This window comes from Phycodurus eques, chromosome 15 (assembly GCF_024500275.1).
Source record: "Phycodurus eques isolate BA_2022a chromosome 15, UOR_Pequ_1.1, whole genome shotgun sequence".
Classification (NCBI taxonomy): domain Eukaryota; kingdom Metazoa; phylum Chordata; class Actinopteri; order Syngnathiformes; family Syngnathidae; genus Phycodurus; species Phycodurus eques.
This window is the reverse complement of record NC_084539.1, coordinates 2982165-3005700: the sequence shown is the minus strand read 5'-3', so window position 1 is coordinate 3005700 and position 23536 is coordinate 2982165. Positions and strand designations below refer to the sequence as shown.

General features: G+C 44.3%; 2 protein-coding genes across 4 annotated transcripts; one reads left to right on the top strand and one right to left on the bottom strand.

Moving 5' to 3' along the window:
• Positions 1–464: 464 nt before the first annotated feature.
• wdr91 (WD repeat domain 91) lies at positions 465–16286 on the bottom strand. 3 transcript variants are annotated; one of them, XM_061698148.1, is made up of 18 exons: positions 16089–16286; positions 15814–15950; positions 15503–15682; positions 15226–15432; positions 14050–14133; positions 9733–9842; positions 7861–8080; positions 7568–7762; positions 7265–7461; positions 5808–5862; positions 5612–5707; positions 5360–5454; positions 3118–3256; positions 2339–2447; positions 2027–2139; positions 1812–1919; positions 1578–1667; positions 465–1408 (listed from the first exon to the last, which is right to left on the bottom strand). In XM_061698148.1, exons 1-18 carry the CDS (start codon positions 16279–16281, stop codon positions 1244–1246), a joined length of 2493 nt encoding a protein of 830 aa, XP_061554132.1. In that variant the 5' UTR covers positions 16282–16286; the 3' UTR covers positions 465–1243. The 3 variants fall into 3 exon arrangements, with proteins under 3 accessions (XP_061554132.1, XP_061554134.1, XP_061554135.1); XM_061698150.1 differs by having other exon boundaries at positions 7906–8080; XM_061698151.1 differs by lacking the exons at positions 5360–5454; positions 5612–5707; positions 5808–5862.
• LOC133413585 (sperm-associated antigen 16 protein) lies at positions 15874–23492 on the top strand. Its single transcript, XM_061698152.1, has 4 exons — positions 15874–15984; positions 16767–17808; positions 19081–19185; positions 19766–23492. Exons 1-4 carry the CDS (start codon positions 15935–15937, stop codon positions 20411–20413), a joined length of 1845 nt encoding a protein of 614 aa, XP_061554136.1. The 5' UTR covers positions 15874–15934; the 3' UTR covers positions 20414–23492.
• Positions 23493–23536: the final 44 nt, after the last annotated feature.

Genomic DNA, 23536 nt, shown 5'->3' with positions numbered 1-23536 from the left:
GCTTGCAGTATTCACTTGTTTTCCAAGTGTCAATTTGAAATACACTACTCACGAAAAGTTAGCAATATCCAATATTTCATCGGAAATGTCAGGATGAACCGAAAATGAACTATATCATAACATTTACAGCCGAATGGCAACATTCACATGCTTCTGATCCAAAATGGACTGATACTTCCAAAGTATCAGGGTACCCTACGTATGCCTTTCTGTGGCTCTTCCAGTCTCCATATGGCTGTCGCCACCTGCGGCACTTCTCTCTGCACACGCAGTCTGGTTCATAAGTATCGGGACATCAACACAATTCTCCTCTTTTTCACCACAATGGATTTGAAATGAAACGATTGCTCGAACTGCAGACTCACGTTCCTTTTCCCCAAAAGTGGAATATCATGGAAAAGTTTTTTTCCATAATTCTATTCAAAAAACGAAACTTTCATAGATTATAGATTCAGGGCCCACAATTTAAACAATTCCAAGTATTTATTTCTTTGTGTTTACATCATTTCACAGTATTCCAATCCTAAGTCTAGTTCTGAAGCATTTGGCTAAATATGAGCAGATCATTTTGCCCGAAACACTTCCGAATTTATCCTGCTGCTTGTGTCAGCAGTCACAGAATCAAAAAAATAATAATATACAAAATACAAGGCAACCAGTCCCATTGACAGCCATACATGACACTACCGCCACCATACTTCACTGATGAAATGGTATGTTTGGTGGTCTAGATTCAAAGCCCAAACCTCAGACCTTCGGGGCAAATATGCAACTCACTATTGCACCTTCCAATTTTGACTGATGTACTGTAAATGTGTGGATTTACAGAAAGTAGCGGAAACGTTACCCAATGAAACGATATAACATGAAACTCGCCGTTTCTCTCGTCCTCCTTTTTGATTTGACATTAACCCTTTTGTTTTTTGTGCAAGTGTAATGTTATAGAATAAGTACTTTCAAATTGCAACTACAAAAAAAAAAACCTGCCAAATGTCCACAGTGCTTTTCTACATAAAAAGGACAAACACTTTCAGGTCTGTAAAAAAAACAAACAAAAAAAAAAAAAAAAACAGTGTGGACTTTAATACTGTACTGACATGAATGTCGAACATGTTTGTATTGCATCATGAAACTGCTTACACCGACATCAGATTCCGGAATAATCTCTGCATGAACTCTATTAAGTCCATTCCTCTCGATGCACGCCGCCCCTCAAATGAATGTCTCGTACTCGGGTTTTGACTCAGGACTTCTGTGCAAGGAGCGTGCTCAGTTTGATCTTTCCGTCCATGGAGGCAGTCAGGCAGGTGCCGCAGTCCAACGCCGAGCACCAGTCAACTGTCACCACTGGAGCTTTGTGTCCGCCCAGAGACAGCACGCTCTCCAGAGCGGGCTCTCCATTTGTCAACTGGACAAGGGGGAGGTGGGCACACGAAAGAGAGAACCATGAGACGCTTGATGCCATGAACATGTTTCAAATCACTATTCCAATCTCTGTTCAACAATACAAAATGAACAAATACACACAAGAAACATGGTGTAAAAAAAGGTTTGCACATTCAATTAGATGTCCTTACTTTGCAAATGATCCCTCCAGAGCTTGAACAAGTCAGGACGTGTTGTCCTTCCGAGTCAAAGGTGAAGAGGCGACCCCGGGGAACCTGGACCTGAAGAAAAGTACAATTCTATTTCTTTGCCTCACTGTTCCAATACTTCCGAGGGGAGTGTGCATACTACAGCGGAGAAAGCTTTTTATTCATTGCACGCTAACCATTTTGTCCCACCCTCTTATATTTCACGATACTGTATACCTGTTTGTATCCGCTGTACCCCGACAGGACAAAAGGCCCGGTGGCGTCTTGAGGTAAAACCTGCTCTGACTGCTTCACTCCACATCGATGAATGTTCCATTGGATGAACTGACGATACAAAAGCAACCCATATTAATGCACTTCATTCAAAAGCAGAACCTATTTCTCCAAACGCACAATAAAGGTCGTCAACGCGTGTTTTACAACACTTGCACCTTGCCATCTTCTCCGACGCTAAAGACGGTGTTTTCATCATAGCTGAACTCAACACTGTAAACCTCTCCATCATGTGCCCTCCAGCTCATAGCGCTCTCATACTGCTGCATGTCTACGGGGAAAGCAAGACAATTACCTTTATTTGCCTACCTACAGAGCAAATTCACACAAGTCAGTGTCACAAAATGTTCCGAATACTAAGCTCTTTCAGTTCAAAAAACTAAAGTCAAAGCACGTGATTATTTTCACGGATTTTCCATTTTTGGGACCGACCACCAAATCACCAAAACGTGCACTTGAAAAATACCGACCAAAGAGTCTGATGACTCCGTCCGCGGCTCCGGTTACCAGCAAGTTCCCATTGTGGTTGAAAGCTGTGCAGTTAATGGCCACTGGTTCCGGTTCTAAAGAGAACCTGAGCTGAGGGACAGACAGAACAATGATTATGCCAAAAGCTGTCCACGACAAATTGTCTTGTCCTCATTCCCAACATGCCACAGTAGTTTTTTTGAACTACTAAAAGCCTTTTTTTTTTTTTTTTTTTTTTCCTCAAATAGTAATGAAGACAATGGAATTATAAACGAACTGATCACCTAACACCAACATTTTTTGCACTGACAAGTACCTTTGCTAAGATACTTATTTAAAAAAAACAACTGTACAATATCAAAAAAAATCACAAGGTGGCATATGTTAAGACCCACATCATAGATTCATTTTATTTCCATAATTTCGGAGCAAAAGAAAGGTCAAACAATGTATTGGTACAAATTCTACTGAGGTTTCCTGTAAAGGAAATTACTGTGTATTTGTGTGCGGCATGCGCAGAAACAAACATGCTCAGATGTAAACAATAACACACTTGGCTATAATAACTAATGAGATTTTTTAAAAGATAACTAAGTGCATTTACTTACAAAGATATTACAGTGGTTTGTCTGCAACTACGAGTTCTATCTTCCTTGGATCAACTGACCCAGTGAGATAGTCCAAATAAATTATACAGTATTGCAAAGGTCAAACTATTATGATTTGATGCACGATCGGGCTTGTTAGGATGCTCACCTATGTAACTGATTTCCAGTCATACCTGTTGTTTCACTGTCTTGGTGTCCCAGAGCAGCAGCTGTCCAGACACCTGCATTGGCTCAACAAGTGCAGTTGGGTTGACAGCTGCAGCTGAACAGACAAAGGATGAACCGCTGGGACTGCAGGCCAAAGACAAGATACTGAGAGGAAGAATGGAGAAAAAAAGGTTACGCCATCAGAATGTGTTTGGCGTCACAGAGACAACACAGTACAGTGGAACCCCGCTATTTGCACGAATAGGGAATAATTGACGTCCAATATCATTGCACTGTAAAAAGAATATTATATATACAGTGCCGTGAAAAACTTTGGGTCCCCTTCTCAAAGTTTTATATTTTGGCATTGTTTCCCCACACTGTTTAAGATCATCTAACAAATGTAAATATCAGACAAATATAACCCAAGTGAACTTAAAATGCTGTTTCTAAATGGTCATTTCATAGTTATATCTGGCCATGTGTGAAAGAGTAATTGCCCCTCTGTCAAATCATGAATTCATTGTGGCTAAGCACTATTTTGGTTCATTTTCACTGATCACACCCGAGCCTGATGACCTCCCGACCTGTTCAATCAAGAAATCACTGAAGCAATCTGTGCCGACAAAATCTAGTTCGACAAAAGATCTAAAAAAGCTAAAAGAAATGACACGATCCAAAGTAATTCCAGAACAGTCGAGAAATGAAGTCATTGACATCTGTCAGTCTGGAAAGGGTTACGAAAGCCATTTCTAAAGCTCCAGGATTCCAGCGAACCATAGGGAGAGCCATTATCCTCACATGAAGAAAATATGGAACAGTGGTGAACTTTCCCAGGAGTGGCCGGCCTATAAAGGTTACTCCGAGAGAACAGCAATGACTCATCCAGGAGGCTACAAAGGAACTCAGGACAAGTTCTAAAAGAACTGCAAGCCTCCATTGCCTCAGTTAAAGTCAGTGTTCATGACAAAACAAGAAGGAATAGAACGGGCAAAAATGGCATCCATGGCAGAGTTCCAAGGTGAAACCTACTGCTGACCATAAAGAACATAAAGGCTGGTCTTACACTTTTGCAAAAACAACAAAAACAAACAAACAAAACCCATCTGAATGATTCCCAAGACTTTTGGGAGAATATTATATGGCTTGACGAGATGAAAGTTGAGCTTTCTGGTAGGTGTGCGTCTTGTTACATCTGGTGAAATGGTGTGCTACATTTCACCATTTCTGAAAAAGAACATGCAACCAACAGTCACACGTGGTGGTAGTCTGATTGTCTTGGGCTGCTTCGCTCCTCTAGGACCTGGATAACTTGCTGTCATTTAGGGAACCATGAATTCTGCTCTCTGACAGAAAATCCTGAAGGAGAAGGTTCAGCCATGAGTTTGTGACCTCCAGCTGAAGCTCACTTGAATTCTGCAGAGGGATAACGATCCAAAACACAAGTCAACTTCTGAATGGCTTAAAAAAAAAAAACTGAGGGTTTTGGAGTGGCCCAGTTAAAAGTCCAGGGTGGAATCCAATTGAAATGACCTTAAAAAGGTTGTCCAGGCTGGAAAACCCTCCATTTTTGAGAGAGTGGACCAAAATATCCCCACAGTGCTGTGCAAGACTCATTGCCAGTTATAGAAAACGCTTGATTTCAATTGTTGCCGCTAAGGACGGCCCAACCAGTTTTGGAGAAAGGGTCCAATACTTTTTCACGGCACTAGGTGTCTTTGTTTTTTCTTCTTTTAACCCCCCAAAATCTTGAATAAGTGGGAACAAACCACCAATAAATAGGTGAATTTGCGGGTGCCGAACCACGAACATACGAAGGTCCGCTGTATTCCGTTGGGCATTCTCAAAATAAAATCCAAAGAAGTTCAAATGAGACGCTTTTGTCTCACAAATACACTGACTGATTCTGATTCTGACTGACTAACTTTATGACCACCTGCTAGATGTATGAAAAAGCTAAATAAACAAAATTCTGCCTTTATGGTGATGATAATGGTCAGTTTTGATTGACAATGTCAGAGAAGTATCAATTGAACAATGTTTACTGTTTGTGGTTGAAGTTTGCCTCAGTATGATGCAGTGCAGCGCCATAACACCCAAACACAATGATCCTCTTGAATTCAAGCCAATCATTTGTATTGCGATTATCTCTGGATAGTTTGATTTCAAATCATTCTGGTGATGTTGTAGAAAAACATAACCCTAAAGGTTCTGTCACTGTCCAGTGACCCAACTTTGCTACAATGGCATAAAGACAGAAAGGTTTACCGTGGATGGGTTTCATCAATGTTCATCTCATATAGATTCTTCTTTGCTTCTGTATCATACAACCGCACCGTGCCAACACCGCTGCCGAGTAACAACTAAACACATACACAAATACCGATTAGTTTTTTTTTACTGAACGACATGAATATCACATCCAGGACAATTATGAATGATAATAGGGGTTAGTTTCTCGTTTTCAAATATTTGTAGTTAAATTAATTTTCAATGTTTTTGGAACGTGTGTATTCATACCAATCTGTCAGGTTTTGTGGCCCACTCGAGGGAAAGCAGAGGAGACTTGGACATGATGGTGGCTTTGGTCTGCATGATGGGATTGAAGGACCACACCTGGAGTGTGTGTGCGGAGAGTGCATGAAAGCTTTATCGTGAGTTGAATCATTTGTGTCTACTTTTTGATCACCCCTAAAGATGAATGACCCAGATTCACCTTAATAACACCATCTACATCCAAACTGGCAACTCTGCGACCGGAGCAATCGACCCTGAAGAAAAGGAGAATTTTGGGACGTAGATAAACCCATAAAAGAACAGCTTTAAAGTGCGTTGGTGACATCCATGCATCAATTAAAAAAAACATTGTGCACCAATCATGTTTTATCCTGTTCAGTGCTACAGGAAACTGAAGCCGATCCCAGCTGACTTTGGGCAAAAAGCAGTCTACACCCTGGACTGGGTGACAGTCAATCACAGGGCACACATAGAGACAGACAACCATTCACACCAAAGAAAAACTACCACAATCCATGTAATATTTTCCATTTGCGAACCGTCTTGTCATCGACACGTGGGACAATCTTCAACTCTCGCTGCAGCGGTTTGCAGCGCTTGGGATCAGAATCAGCATCTCCAAAGTGAGGCCATAGACCTCAGTCTGAAAAGGGCAAAGTGCTCTTTTTGAGTCCGGGATGAGATCCCGCCGCAAGTGGAGGCGTTCAAGTATCTTGCGGTCTTGTTCACGAGTGAGGAAAGAATGGAGCGGGAGAGCAACAGGAGGATCAGTACGTCTGCATTGATGCGAACTCTGGATCGGTCTGTCGTAGTCAATAAGGAGCTGAGCTGACGGGTAAACCTCTTGATTTACTAGTCGATCTACGGCTAACGTGTCGATCCGAAAGAATAAGACCACGGATACAAGCAAGACCAATGGATTGTTTTTCCCACAGGGTGTCCGGGCTCTCCATTACAGATGGATGGGTGAGAAGCATAGAGCTGAGAGTAGAGATGCTGCTCCTCCGCATCGAGAGGAGCCAGATGAGGTTGCCCGGGCATCTGGTTAGGATGCTTCCTGGGCACCTCATTGGTGACATGAGACCCCGGGGAAGACCATAGACAGGCTGGTGAGACCGTCTCCCAGTTGGCCTAGGAATGTCTCAGGACCCCCCCCCCCCCGAAAGAGTGGCTAGGAAGAGGGAAGTCTTGGCTTCCCTACTTAAGCTCATGCCCCTGTGACCCGACCAAAGATAAGCGGAAGGAAACGGATGGCCATGGAACCTCTCAAGGGAAATTCAACAATGACTGATCAATATTCAATATTACTAGCAGAAATCGAGAGCCCCAAAATCAAACTTCGCTTCGGGACCAATGGCGGTACGGGTAAACCGGCTCTGATTCACACTCACACCGACACGGAGTTGTTTTAAAGCAATGGAGGCATAATTGAAATCACTTTTTGCCAGCAACCAGCAAAGGCCACAATAAGTCAGACTGGTACGGTTTTTAGCGCCATGACGGCTACATTGCAACTGAAAGACAAAGTGACGATTAGTGAGATCATAAATAGTCTCGTTGCGACTTCCGCCAAGTTATTGGTGTGACGTGGAAAGGTTAGGTTGTCATCAACATGTCAAAATCCCTTTGGGGGCGTGTGTTTTGCTGAACGCCTACCTGCAGTGCATGATGGAGGAATGATGTTCTCCATATTCCTCCTGACTGAGTTTGATAAATGGCTGCTCTGCCGATAGCCCGACTCCTTCTGCTCCTCTGCCTGCGCTCCTGCTGCTTGAGGAGGAAGAGTCAGGAGCTTCGCCCGAGGTCTCATTTGGAGGTTCCACGTCGCCTACCTCCCCCTTTTTCTCTTGTAACTGAAGAAAACCATTAAGCCAGTGTAAATTGATTGACCTCATAAACATGTACATAACCGTTTTTGTCATGTTTACTTCTCTACTTCCCCGTTGAACTGTCAGGTACCTGTGACGATGGCTTGGAGAAAAGCTCCTTGCGCTCTTTTTCATGAGCCTGGATTTTCTTATGTCGTAAATGTGTCGGTTGATTTGTCTGCTGGTTGGAATGTTGGGATTGAGAACTTGACGGTTCGCCGGCTGATGTTTGACTGGAGCCTTGTTTAGCTTCTTTGACTTGGGCTGCATCTTTTGACTTGGAAGACTGGAAAAGAAGGTGGTACAAATAAGGTACAGACAATTTCAAAGTCATTATTCTCACATGATGCCAGCCTACATAACAAATCCTGCAAATAGTAGCACCTGTAAAGTTGCGCCAATTGTGCTTAAACTCTTTGGCCCTTTCACCTGACTAGTTGGTTGGTCCTTTCTGCCAACTGCCGCCTGGCTGGGTGAAGACACAGAGGTCACCTGCTGCGTTTTCCCTCCAGGGGTGCGCCGACCTTGTGGTAGGAATGTTGAGAAGAAGTTCCTGGATGGTGTGGTGGCAACACTGACAGCCCGCTGGCTTGACACTAGGTCACTAAGAGCAGAAGAAGAGGTCACCATTGTGGTGCAGAAAAAATATCTCGAAAGTACTCGGAACAAATGGATCGATCATTCAGACATCTGAAAGTGACGAATGCTATGAGGAGGACGTTTTGGTACCAAGATTAGTTCTTGAGCTAATGTCTTTAAATTCATTGGGGATACAAATACGGACACGAGGACTAACGCTAGTTTTGCCTGAGCCAGCCCACCAATAGCAGAGACCACTAAAAGCAGTAAATAGGGGTGCAGTACGTGTCCGTTTCTGCCGTTCAAAGAACAAGCTACCCTCTGAGTCTACATTGTCCACGTAGGGACATCCCCCTGTGTTCTATGTGTTACTAGCACCTCGGAAACATTTGTGCGTATTGTATGTTTGCCTAACTCAAACGAATGGATTGTATTTGAATGAAAATCGATTGATCGATTAGCTTTTAGATCTTGATTCGGAGGTATAGCAGAGATTTTTGCGAAAAATCGGCACGCCTGCTGAGCTGTCAGCATAGTTGCCCATAAGAATTTGTTTTGACTACTCTGTTCTCAAGTGTTGGAGAAGTGAGTCTGTATGTTGCTTTGGAGTACACATCCAGTAGTGTTTCTGAAAAGAGGTAGTGTCCTTCTACAAAGCCATTCATTTTGTTTTATCACTTTATACGGTTTAGGAATAGGAGATAGCCATTTCTTTAACATGGCTTTGTGATGTGAAAATTAATATTTCAAAGAATCAGTTAATTTAGCACCAGAACATGGCAACAGTAGTCCTTGCCAAGTGTGTTGTCGCCAGTTTTTAATGTGAGAAATGTTCACACGGCATGACCTCATTCCAAAACAAATAACTGAAATGTATCAGTCATTTTAGTGATCCATAATGATGATGTTGTTTTTAATAATTTACTGACAAAAAACAATAATTCATTAATAAGTAAACTGTTTATTTCGCAACATCAACTGCATCACAGCACAGTGTAAACAGCATGTAACTTGTATTGGTAATTTAACTGAGTAAATAACTTAGTTGATTAAAACATTTTTTAAATATTTCTGATATAAACAGATAGTAATGCAGTTACTTTACTGCTGTAAAGTGCCTGAAAATTGTTTTAAAACTGCGATTCAGATACAAACATTTAGGGAAAAAAACGCACGCACAAAAAAATAAATAAAATTCAAAAAATAATAATCACTACATTTCCTGGAGCGAAAAGTGTAAATACAGATTTGGTACCGCAGATGATTTGCAAATTCCAGTATGTTACGCTAACAAATCAGTCGCTTCAAATAAAGTACATTTCACAACATCATAATCTAACATATTGCTAAATAAACTAAGGTAATCATAAAAATGTAATGAAGTGACCCATAAGTAAGAGATGTTAAAGTGCTCACAGTGGTTGTAAAGAGCGTAAAAGTTGGCTGCCGTTTTTCTATTTGAGTACTTCAACAGACTTAAAACCAAGTCTCAACATACACCTCATGATTTCAAACCGAAATGTATGTTCGTCATCTACCACTTATTCTGTTCAGTCACAGGGAAGTTAAGAAATATTAGGGCAAAGTATAAAGAAGATGAAAATGAGCAAAAATGGCAGCCAGTTTTGGAGTCATACGGTACATCAGTAAAGAAAGACAGTGATGTTAATGCCTCACAGCTCAGTATCTCCCAGTCGGTCCATGTTCTGAACATACGGGGGAAGCTTGTGATGGACCACCTCGTCTCCATCGCTCTGGTCTCGACTTTCTGTTTGCAGGGCGAAAAGCTAGACAAGATGAGGAGAGACAAACAATAAGAATTCTTGAACACAAACTCTGTAACTACAAGCCTAATTCCAATGAAGTTGTGTTCAACCTAAATAAAAACAGAATCCAATGATTTGCAAATCATGTTCAACCTATATTGAATTGAATACATGAAAAAAGACAAAGATATTTAATGTTCAAACTGATAAACTTGATTGTTCTTAGCAAATAGTCATTAACTTCGAATTTGATGGCTGCAACACGTTCCAAAAAAGCTGGGACAGGTGGTAAAAAAAAAAAAAAAGAGTGAGACAGTTGAGGAATGCTCATCAAACACCTGTTTGGAACATCCCACAGGTGAACAGGCTCATTGGGAACAGGTGGGTCTCTGGGCCCGAGCTCATCTAAGATGGACTGACGCAAAGTGGAAAAGTGTTTTGTGGTCCGATGAGTCCACATTTCAAATTGTCCCCCGGGCCAAAGAGGAAAAGGACCATCCGGACTGTTATGGACGCAAAGTTCAAAAGCCAGCATCTGTGATGGTACGGGGCAGTGTTAGTGCCAATGGCATGGGTAAATTACAAATCTGTGAAGGCACCATTCATGCTGAAAGGTACATACAGGTTTTGGTGAAACATATGCTGCCATCCAAGGAAGGTCTTTTTCACGGACACTCCTGCTTATTTCAGCAAGACCATGCCAAACCACATTCTGCACGTGTTACAACACCGTGGATTCGTCGTAAAAGAGGGCGGGTACTAGACTGGCCTGCCTGCAGTCCAGACCTGTCTCGCATTGAAAATGCGTGGCGCATTATGAAGCGTAAAATACGACAACGGAGACCCCGGACTGTTGAAGCTGCACATCAAGCGAGAATGGGAAAGAATTCCACCTACAAAGCGTCAACAATGAGTGTCCTCAGTTCCCAAACTTTTCTTGAATGTTGTTCAAAGAAAAGGTGACGTAACACAGTGGTAAACATGACCCTGCCCCAGCTTTTTGGGAACGTGTTGCAGCCATAAAATTATAAGTTAATGATTATTTGTCAAGTTTATCACTTTGAACATGAAATATCTTGTCTTTGTAGTGTATTCAAATCAACCTAGGTTGAACATGATTTGCCAATCATTGTATTCTATTTTTATTTATGTTTAACACAACGTCCCAACTTCATTGGAATTGGGGTTGTACACTGCCTCCCTACAGCGGGGTGTGCTAAGGATTGAGATAGTGTGCTTATTAGCATTTACAATTTACCAACTTTGGTGCTAGGGTTAGAGTATATTCAGACCCCTCTAGTGATTATTTATATTCAGTTAAGCGTAGTGTAATTTAAAACTTGTGCTGCTGTCGATTAAAAATGACATCCAAAGATGATAATGAGACAAGAAATCAACTTTTCAGCTTTAATTTCCATGTATGTACATCTGGATCTGATACACAGAAGAAAGTAGGATTTGTAACAGAAGACCAAATTCTTAGGTGAGCAAAAGTATCCGACCACATACAGATTTAATGTTTAATTGCAAATTGTAGTGTTTTGGTCATTATCTTGCTGCATGATGAAGGATCTCCTCATTAGTTTGATTGCATTTTTTCTTTAAACTGACAGACAAAATGTTCGGATATACTTCGGAGTTCATTTGATATTACTGAGGCCCTCCCGAAAGAAACCACGAATGCCCCAAGCCATGACATCACCTCCACTGAGTTTCACGTGGAAGCTCGTATGTCTGCGGTCACGAGTGGAGCCGCAACCGACCATTATTTGAATCGTCGATTCAACGGGACGTTATTTCAAATTGACATTGCAGAAAATGTACAAACATAAATTGATAGCGATTCATCCCAGATCCTTTTACGCTCGACACTCTGCGAGTCCCGGGATGCACACTGAGTCCCAACCCAGGAACAATGAGTCCCTGCAATTTATCATCACGGACTACAGATACGGTCATCATCCGCTATGTCACGGTTCTTGCTTCGCGGTCCTGCTATATTGCAGATTATTATTACAGTTGATACTCCAATTTCTATCCAATATTTTTGTGTTAGCCATTGCTCTTGCTGTCTCTCAATATATTGTGGTTATAGGCCTTTTTTTTTTTTTAATATTTTCCCCAAAACTAGCACAACAACCGATAGTATCGATGTTTTTTTTAATGCCACTGATAGAATGATATTAGAGCATAATAATGCAAGTACATCGTTGTCAACAACAATTCGCTTTTAAATCTACTGCAATTCTAAGAATAATGAACATTGACAATGTAATGTACAACAATAAGCAAAAGATATCAATAAAATCGACTCGGGATCTCTTCCCAAAAATTGTACTTCGACAAATATTAAATATTGGCACAGTCATTCGTCCTAATAACAGGCAATAGAGTGCCAATCAAGTTTCCAGTTGATGAAGAAAAAGCGCAAAGTAGCAACAACAATGACAACACAAATAGAGAAAAGCAACCTGTTTTGATTCAAGATGTGCACTACCTTTCAAAAGTCTCTCTTTACAACGTCTCTCAGTCTCTCTTCGGCAACGTGTTCAGTGGCTGCATCTCTTACAATAGAGAGGACGTTACACTGTGTGGTATGTCAGCATACGTGCAGCATATACTGGATGCTGTGACGTTTCTATTTGCATTGTTGGGCAAAGGGTTCCATAATCGCAAGCTGACGGGAAACTGGAATGTCCCACCGTGTATTTTGTTGCCAGCTGAAGAAATTGGGTGGGATGGTTATGTTTAAAATGGATTTTGTCACTTTGAGGTTTGAAGTTGTGTTGTGCTTGTTGGGACTTCATCCAAATTTGGCAAACCAGCTCATTGGTGGGAGCAGGATGGCCGCGTTAAAATGTTCCCACATTGTCGTGGTGGCGTTAGGCTTGGGAACTAATTCAATGAATGCCGCTGAATTTTCTAGAACTGTGGAGTTACCAGCTCCCCGTCAGAAGACTTAGCTCCGTGTACCGCGAGCACCCGCATTTTCAAACCAACACGAATACACACGCACGGCCAATCAGACGGAGGGTCCCCACCCTTCACTATCTCTGATTGGTTCACAGACCACGATGGGTTTCGTGTGTGTGGTTTCAAGTCGCGGACATTTTTTTTTTCTTCCTCAAATGACCGGGCACCTGTGTATTTGTTTTTTGCCGCACCATTCAGAAATTAGCAAGCAAACGTATGCAACCAAGTCAGTCGCACTCTCGAGTCCTGTCTCATCCAAAAAATAAAAGAAAGAAACAACAAATAAAACATACACGGCTTTCCAGCATCGAGACGAAGTACTAAGCCGCAGCTCTACGTCCCAAGACGCAGATTGATCGGACTTTATGCGTCCCTGCTAATTTCGGTGCGTCTCAGACGCAGGACGCTGATCAAACGAGATCTCTGATTCAGTTACTTGTTGGGGCCGTATCACGTCAGAAAATAGGCAAACGTAGATAATTGTTTTCCAAAGTAAAAAGATGTTGTACAAACATCTTATTGTGATGAAACACAAAGGTAATCACTCTGCTTTATTATTAGAATAAATATAATTATTAACATGGACTGCTTTTATTTACTCAGATGCTGACGATGAATCGATAATCAGAAATGCTTATTGATGAATATAATTGATTAGTGCCCCTTTAATTGTTGCGCCTTGGTCGTGAGCACATCTGTTCTTTCTTGAAGCTTACGTAATCCTTTCCGTCACTTTGGTCAAGGTTCACCTTTGTCTCGTCAGCCCTTAAAACTTTGTCCCATAATCATATGTTGTATTTTCCTGCAAATGACAGCCAAACGTGACCGTTCTGCATCTTCTGTAGTCATCCGTGAGCAGTGGACTGTTCTCCCTTCGTGCGTGCCTTCTGGAGGTTGTGGCGGATGTCACCGAGTTGTTCCAATGTCTTTCTTTAGAACGGCCGACCTCCGTTGCTTACTACAACTATGGTTTCTTTCTTCTTCAGGTCGTTCCAAACGCATGGGTAAGCAACGGACAACGTTTGTGCAATGATTCTGATTGATTAAACTCCTGCTCATCGCTCAGCTTGACAGTTGCTTATTTCACTCCTCGAGACAACTTTATGGTTTTCACGTTGGTTGCACAGGCAATAGTCAAGCCTGAAACTGAGGGTAGACATTCGGGGCTACATTTGACTCCTTAAAAAAAGCGCAGTCAAATTGATTTTCTTTGATAATATTTGACTACTCAAAAGAAGGAAGAATTTACTCTTACCAGCTGACGAAGCTGCTCATTCTCCTCAGTGAGGCTCGTTGTCTTCTGGACTTCAGCATCAAAACTCAGCAGCACTGGTTGGGGTGAAATCCAGTTAAGGACCAAAAAAAAAACAAAAAACCAGCTAAAACCAGTCAATCATAAAGACTGGCCGGTTACCCGATTGTGAATCACAGACCTGACGATGGTCAACAGTGCGGTAAGAACACCTTGCTGCCCGATTACATTGTAGAGCCGACAAAGTCAAGTTTTTGCAAAGGTTACAATAACTGTGTAAAAAATGATCTGAAATAGCGGTAATTTGCCTTTGGCAAATGTTGGAGTGGTGCTACAAACATAAACTAAAACTAAAACCAAAATCATTTATTTTCTCTCTTTTCCAATCTGGATTTTATAGCAATACAATCAGCAAATGCGATGCGTTCGAGTACAAGTGCCTCTAAATTTGTACAGTGCTGATTCTGGAGTCATTTCCCCTTTGACTTTCTCTGCTATGCTACCGAGGGAAGACGAATGATTGTGTCCCATTCATTTTGTGTCGGTGACCAGGACAAGAGCAATTGACCTAAATTTAGGTGCCGAACAACCGCTAGCTAGCTTCCACTTTGAAACTTTTACAATAATTATACCGCTGCCGGTTCCTCGGGTTGTGTCATGATACCAACTCAAAGATTCTTACAGGTGTTTCGACGCAATCAAAGACGTTCCACCACAGCACTGCCTTGCTCCTCTCCCACATCGTGTCCTACTCGGCCAGGCCTTTTCTGTTCTCTCCCACCCTATTGGTTAGTTGTTGCATGTCCTCACTGGGTGTGTGTGTCCCGTCCACATATAAGGACGCCATCTGACTTTGTAATGTTATTTGTAGTCAAATATCGAGACTGTGGAACTATTGTTCTGCTGTGGTTCACATCCCTATTCCCCTTGTCCGTTCTGTCCCTCTTGTCTGTTCGCTAAAAACCTCTCACTGTCCCGATGCATTTTCAATAAACATCGCAATACTTATCCCAAAAAACCAAACGCCCCTGTTAAACAGCACGACTGTTCCAGCACAAAAGGCGTACAGATCCCCCATTCTGCATGGCCATGCAGCTGAAGAAAAAGCACAGTAACGTTGGCAGCAATTAGTTTTGTGTAAAATGTCACTGAAATGGCTGGTTTTGACTGAAGGATATGCATACACTGAAAGAGCACAGAAAGGAAGTTGTGCAGCGAAACCAGGAAGGTGTCGGACCACTGCCGGGAGAAGTACGGAGCAAAAGCCGGGTTCTGCTCAGGTGCAGGGATAAACGGCAAGAGGAACCAATCCCGCCACTCGGGCTGACCCTGCAGCTCCATGGCCTGCTTCTGGAAAAACTCCTGGGTCTTCTCCAAGTTTCCTCTCTGCCAGGTCAAAAGAGCAGAGACGCCGTCACTCCGAGACATCGAAATTCAATCGAGCCACGCGCCTTACCTGGACGGCGTTTATAACGTAGTATCTGTACAGGCTCGCTCTTAGCTTGTTCACAGTGGGTCGGTAAACATCCTCCAGTCTGCAGAAAAGGCGCCTGTCCAAGTAGAGCCAGTAGTCCTTCAGAGCAGACAGTTCAAAACTCTGGACGAACTGCAGCAGCTGATCGATGATCTTATCCACCTGAAGGCAACGACATGTTCACACAAGGCATTAAACCGACGCCAATGCACTTCAGCACGCTTTCTGCAGCGCGAGCCAGCCTAAACCAATCGAGCGCAATAAACATGCGTAGTCGCTCAAATGTGTCCGACCCGGAAGCCTTTCTCCTTATCGGCTTTGATCTCGCCGTCCAGGTGTTTGAGCGTGCTGGTGAAGCCACGATAGAGCAGATATCCCCGCACATGTTCATCTGTTCGCTCCACCGCCGAGCCCATGGCGATCTCCGACCCTGGAGGAACGCTCGTCAATTTATTACATCATCGGTGCGTCCATTTCTATGCTGCTTGTCGTATTCACATCGAGTTCGGATGAATCCCTCGTTTGCCGATTTTGGAATCATCCGAAAACATGAACAACATCAACGTACCTCTCAGCACAAACGAGGCGTCCTCAAATCCAACAAAGCAAAACGTAAAAGTCGATGAGTGAAACGTGTAAAACAAGAGTGGCGTCTGCTTAACTTCCCATTTTGTGAATTTCAATTCCATACAGTTCTCGCATCGACAAAGACCAAACGCTTCCTGTTTTCGTCTCCCAACAGTCATGTGACAATTCCCCATGACGTACGGGAAAGTGCTTAAAGCAAGGCCGCCCCCTGGTGGTGGTTCGCGTGACTCGCCAGTCTGTCAGCGCACTGAAATGCAATTAGGACCGAAAATATAATGCATCCGTGACGGCTTGTACAAGTACTGCGAGCTACGTGAATGGTGGAAATTCAAGCAGTCGCTGTTAACGCTTCTTTTTTTTTTATTGTAGCAACACTCCCCCCCCCCAGTTCCCCCAAACGAGTTTGTATGTATTCATTTAAGCTTCTTTCAAACATTGGTACTAGCAGTTCAAGTTTCGCGTCTACGTCGTATGCAGGGCTTGTGCTCGCAATGCATTGTGGGATGACGTGGGTAACATACGCTCTATTACGTCAGCAAGTAGCGACGTCGCGAATACAAACAGATCTAGGTTTGCCTTACCGCTACACAGTACGTGAAAAACAGCAAAATAAAATAAGTTAATGCTGTAATAACAAAGTTGCGCTATGTATGTGCAGGATTTACTACTACTCCCAATCAGTTGCTCAGTGTACAGTTACTATGGCAACCACAAAACAAGAAGCTGCCAGAAGGGAGAACATGTCCGCAGAGGCCAAAGAGAAAGAAAAGGGGAGGACCAGTGAGCTTTTTCAGGCCAAGGACAAGAAGAGCAATGAAGAGGTGAACGTCAAGGAGCCAGCGAAGACGTGCGCCGCCTCCTCTGCTACTACCCTTTGCGGGCCATCCAAAGAAGAACACATCAACAACATCCCGGAAGCGGTCGATGACTTTGTCAGGAACTTCCTCCAGAGAATTGGCCTGACCCGTACTCTCAACTGTTTTGAGGACGAGTGGTACAGCTCAGCTGAGAAACTCCTGACAGAGCCCTTGTTGACGGGTCCTCCGGCACCTGGCGCCCCCGTCCTCTCCGATGCCCTCACGCACAAGCGGCTCCTTCAGTCGGAGCTGCGGAAGGTCTACGGAGAGACCGACCGGTTCGAGCAGGAGGTCCTATCTGCAGGGGACCGCCTCGTAAGGTTGCAAAGGGACAGGGATCTGCACCTCCTGCATTGCCGGCGACTCGTTGCTGACAAAAGCCGTCTGACGGACGACATCAAACGGCTGAAGAAACGCCTGGCGTCCTACGAGCCGGCGCTGAAGCGGCTGGGTGACAAATACGAGGTGGCCCTGAGGCAGAAGATGCTTCTCAGTTTGGAAAGCGAACGGTTGCAGAACACCTTGGATGCGAGCCAAAGCCGGGACAAAACCCTAACCAAGACGGAGAGAAGCACCAAGAAGAGCGCGACCCAATGGCAGAGCGCCGCCAGACACCCGAAGGACACAGAGTTTCCCGTCTGTAGTAGGCCGGTGACCCTTCGCCGCAGTCCGCAAAATCCTGGAGAACAGAAAAGCCCCGGCTCATTCGGTCTGTTCTGTTCCATCAAAGCCCACACTCTTCCCATAAGCCGCATCAGTCTCCACCCGGGGAAGAAAATCCTCGCGAGTGCCAGCGATGACCGCAGCTGGAAGCTGTGGGCGCTGCCGGCCAGCAGGGAGAAGGTAACGACATTTCTGCGAGGCTTCCAAAACTCCCAAAATACTTTCATGAACATTCAAATACGAAAAATAGCAGCATTAAAAACAAGGCAGAGGTTTCATTCCCACAGAGGATATGCAATATGGAGTTTTGGAGGCCCACGCCAATTCCGAGAGTTGACAGAATCAAATTCCAATAACCTATTCGTCAGACAAAGAATCTAAAAATGAATACAATAGCTTGTAAAATGGACAAAAACAAAGAACATTTGACCTTGACAAACCTTTGTTTAACTTCACAACAGCGTGGATGGAGAAAGCACTAACTGCTGGGTTTAGCTTTCGATTTACTGGATGAGGAGTCCGAACTATCATTCTAACAATGAACAAGCTTCAAAGGCAAACCGCTGTCAAAGCCAACGTGACGAACACAATAGCTGGTAATGTGCCTTTTCTGGGAAGCACTTTCTTCAGGCTTCTGATTGGCTCAAATGTTAGCACTCAAGTACCAACTGTTGCATTTGCTTGATTTCCACATGTGTTTTAATGCAAACAAAACATGATTTAGACCCATTGAAAATGTTCATAGATACAGTACCGGTATTGCCTGTACAACGAGTTCATACTGTCGCCAAGTAGTCCGCGCTCTTTTCCTTTATATCCATCCAGTCATCTTCTATACTCATCCTCATTAGAGTGACCGGTGTGCAAGGTGATTTCGGATGAGAAGCAGGGTACCACCTGCACCTCACCGGCCAATCGCAGTGAATGTTAAATTGTTTTTAAAAAAAAAAAAAAAGAAATCCACCTGGTGCATTTGCCTAATAGACAGTAACAGAGATCATTGGTGGGAGTAATACAGTCAATCAAATGTTGTCGTAATCAATGCGAAGTGACATATTATAGACATCCATCCATTTTCTCTGCTGCTTCTCCTCACGCGGGTCGCGGGCGTGCTGGAGCCTATCCCAGCTATCTTCGGGCGAGAGGCGGCGTACACCCTGAACCGGTCGCACCTACGGGCAATTTAGAGTCTCCAATTCATGCACGTTTTTGGGATGCGGGAGGAAAGCGGAGGGCCCGGACAAAAGCCACGCAGGCACGGGGAGAACATGCAAACTCCACAAAGGCGGGGCCGGGGATTGAACCCCGGTCCTCGGAACTGTGAGGCAGCCGTGCTAACCGGTCGTCCGCCGTGCCATATTTTCGACGTTACAGAAAAAAATCCTAATTGAATGGTATTTGTTTCGGCTACTCTGGCGGTTTGACTATTTTTATGATGTTGTGTGTCATCAGGTGGGCCAGATGGTCCTGACAGGTGAGGGCCACTCTGATTGGCTGTCCAGCTGCAGTTTTCACCCAGAAGGAACTAAACTAGCAACAACCAGTGGAGACACCACGGTCAGTTCACATTCACTTGTCTCCTTGAAGCATCAACGTGAATCTCACAACGTTCTTTGCATTGGACTTGTCTGCTAATGTTTCACTTTGTCACCAACAAGTTTTCATTGACATTTACCTGTTAGCTGTAGTTAATAGTTAGATGGAAGCAAAGTGCAGGTATTTACACAGAAAGAACCCCCTTAGCGTCAGTACCACCTTGTTTTTTTTAGAGCCTGTCCTCTCTGTTATTCACCGAAAGAGTCGATCAACTATTTGTGCTCAGGCCAAAGCCATGTCTATGGCAACTTGGGACCGAGCAACTGGAGAAGCTTCATTTAGTCAGGTTGTCGCCTTGTGACAAGGCCCTTGTCTCAGAGAGAGAAAAAAAGGGCAATGGGTAGTTACGCTCAGATTTTCGCTACGCGTAGCAGGACCCGCTCCCCACCCCCCCACGACTTGAGGTGGGTGGTTCACTGTAATCCACTTTAGGATGGTTCTGCCTCGGGGCACAGCTCATGTGAGAGCATGTCATGTCATTTTTAACTTTTCGTGCTTACTGCGCCTTCACTCTTGAACCTTTACATTGTTCTTCCTGCAGGTAAGGCTCTGGGATTTTTTATGTGGACGTTGCGTGTTGACATTCTCCGGTCATAGCCAGCCCACGTGGGGGTGCTCCTTCCACTCATGTGGCCATTTCCTGGTGTCCTGTTCCTCTGATAAAACTGCCAAGCTGTGGGACCTGAACAGCCAGCGCTGCAGGCTGACAATGCGTCGCCACACCGCCTCTGTCAACAGCGTCTGCTTCCAGTCCTTCTCCAACACGCTCCTCACTTCGTCGGCAGATAAAACTCTCGCCCTGTGGGACATCAGGCTCGGCGTGTGTACGACATCCTTCGATGGACACCGGCATCCTTGCAACCACGCCACCTTAGGCCTTGCTGAGGAAGTCATTGCTTCCTGTGACACCCGTGGCACCGTCAACCTGTGGGACACGAGGAGGCCCACCTCTGCTGTACGCACGATAGACGCAGGGCCCCTGAGCGCCAATCAGGTGGCATTCAGTCCGTCAGGGAGGATGCTTGCAATTGCGAGCAGTGACAGTTTGGTCAGACTGGTGAACGTGGACTCCTGGGCAATCAGCAACCTGTCGGGGCAAGGGGACAGTGTGCAAAGTGTCACGTTTGACCACAAGGGGACAGCGGTTATGTCTGCAGGAAGTAACGGCCTCATTAATGTATGGATGTAAAGAACGAAGAGGACACAAATGATCCTCCTCGTCAGTGAAAGAAAATGGCATTTATTCGACCGATAAACAATTCAACAATTACAGTCAAGATGGTTGCACACCCCGGGCATGTTTTAGGACTTTGTGTGTGTGTGTGTGTGTGTGTGTAATAAGATTGGATGGATCTATCGATCTACAGTGCCACCAGAAAGTATTCACACGCCTTCACCTTTTCCACATTTTGCTACGTGACAGACTTATTCTAAAGCTGATTTGAGCAGTTTACTTCTCCATAAAATATCCTGTAATGACAAAGTAAAAACCTATTTTCAGACAGTTTTGGAAATGTAAACATTTAAACATAATAGGCACATCAGTAATCACACCATTGGCTTAATATTTTGTCGAAGCACCATTGGCAGCAATCACAGCCTCAAGTCTTCTCGGGTGTGTCTCTACAAGCGTCGCACATCTGTTTTGGGACATTTTCTCTCACTCTTCTCTGCAGATCTTCTGAAGGTCAGTCAGGTTGGATGGGCAGCATCGGTGGACAGCCATTTTTAGGTCTTTCCAGAGATGTTCGAATGGATTCGAGTCCGGGCTCTGGCTCAGCCACTCAACGACATTCACAGACTGCTCCAGAAGCCACCCCTTCGTTATCTTGGCTGTTAGCTTTGGATCATTGTCGTGTTGGAAGGCAAATCAACACGCTAGTCTCAGTTCCAGAGCACTCTGGAGCAGATTCTCTTGAAGGATTTCTCTATATTTGGCAGTTGTCATCTTACCCTCTACTCTACGGTTGTGCGGACTAGTCTCCCAGTTCCTGCAGCAGAAGAACAGCCACACAGCACGATGCTAACACCACCATGCTTCACAGTAGGGATGGCGTTAGCCAGATGATGAGCAGTGCCTCTTCTTCTCCAGATATGACGCTTGCAATTCAAGCCAAAAAGTTATATTTTACTTTCATCAGACCAGTGAATTTTGTTTCTGCAAGTCTGAGAATCCTTAAAGTGCCTTTTGGCAAACTCCAAGTGGGCTGCCATGTGCCTTTTAGTGAGAAGTGCCTTCCGTCTAGCCACTCTACCATAAAGGCCTGCTTTGTGGAGTGTGTTAGCAATGGTTAACCTTCTGGATGGTTCTCCTATCTCCGCAAGGGAACACTGGAGCTCCGCCTTAAGTGACCGTATAGGGTTCTTGTTCACCTCTCTGACCAAGGCCCTTCTTCCTCAGTTTTACTCAGCTCGGTCGGACAGCCAGATCTAGGAAGGGTCCTGGTGGTTCCAAACTTCTTCCCTTTCGGAATAATCGATACCACAGTGCTTTTCGGAACCTTCAATGCTGTTGAAATTCTTTTGCATCCTTCCCCAGATTTGTGCCTTGACACAAATCCGGTCTTGGAGGTCTGCAGACAATTGCTTAAGACTTCATTGCTTGGTTTCTGCTCTGATATGCACTGCTGACTATGAGACCTTATATAGACAGGTGTGTGCTATTCCAGATGATGTTCAATCAATTGAATTTACCACAGGTGGACTCCATACAAGTTGTAGAAGCACCTCAAGGATGATCAGTGGAAATCAGATGCACCTGAGCTTAGGGTTGAGTGTAGTAGCAAAAGGTTTTACTACTTATGTACCTACTATGTTTGAATGTTTACCTTTTTTTATACATTTTCGCCAATGTCGGAAAACGTTTGTACTTTGTCATTATTGAATATTTGATGTCGATTTAAAAAAAAAAAAAAAAAAAACTATACTCAAATCAGCTTTAGAATAAGTCTAACAGCAAAATGTGGAAAACGTGAAGGGGTGTTAATGCTTTCTTGTGGCACTGTAGATAGATAGACAGACAGACAGTCCTCACCATGAAGGACCCCTGGAGGGGAACAACACCATCGAACTCCTTCAGCACCATATAGAAGCTCCTATCAGCCATGAAGGACCCCTGGAGGGGAACAACACCATCGAACTCCCTCAGCACCATATAGAAGCTCCTATCAGGCATCATGGGGGCTAAAATGACTTTGCATTTGGATCAATACATGAGCAGAGCACAGAAAGGCATCGGTAATAACACCAGGGGAGCCAAAGACCAGCTACTGGTCGACAGGGCAATTGCCCAAGACTGTAAAAGCAGAAGTACCAACCTGTTCACTGCCTGGATTGACGACAAGAAAGCCTAAGACTCGATGCAACACACATGGACACTGGAGTGCCTGGAGCTGTAAAAGTTCAAAAGGAGCCTAAGAACATTCATCAATAACACAATGAGGCTGTGGAAGCCAACTCAAAGGCAATTGTACAGGTGAACATCAAATGTGGCATATGCTCTGTCTCCACCGCTGTTCTGCGTAGGCCTGAACTGCCTCGGAGTGGTTTCGGGTATCGGTTCAGAAGCGGAACAACGATCAGCTACCTCCTCGACGTGAATGACGTCAAGCTGTATGCTAAGAACGAGCATGACTGAGTCCGTGATACACCTCACGATATACAATATATACAGCAATGACATCGCACAGGCCCTAAACACAAGATCAATAGATGCCGGGATCTACCACATCAGACAGGACTCCAGGTGGAGGCTGTGCAAAGAAGCCCCAGACACAGTGCGGCACATCACAGCAGAGTCTAAGATGCTGACAGGCAATGCATAACCAGATAGCAGCAATAGTCCACCGGAACATCTGTACCAAATATGGAATCAAGATAGCAGACACCACCCAGAGTGGTTGAGAACAACCAGGCCAAGATCCTGTGGGACTTCCAAATCCAGACTGACAAACTACATGGAGGCCAACCAGCCTGACATAGTGGTGGTGGATAAACATGAGAAGACGGCAGTGATGAAAGATGTAGCAATCCCGAGTGATAGCAACATGCGGAAAAGGGAACACAAAAAGCTGGAGCAATACCCAGGACTGAAGGAAGAACTTGAGAAAATGTGAATGGTGACGGACGTAGTGGTGCCCATAGTGATCAGGGCACTGGGGGGGGAGTGACCCCCGAGCTGGGAGAATGGCTCCAGCAGATACCAAGAACAACATCCGACATGTCCAACGAGAAGAGTCCAATACTGGGAAGTGCTAAGATCCTGCACAGGACCGAGCTCGAAGGCGATACCACCCAGGCGGGTTTTCATTTC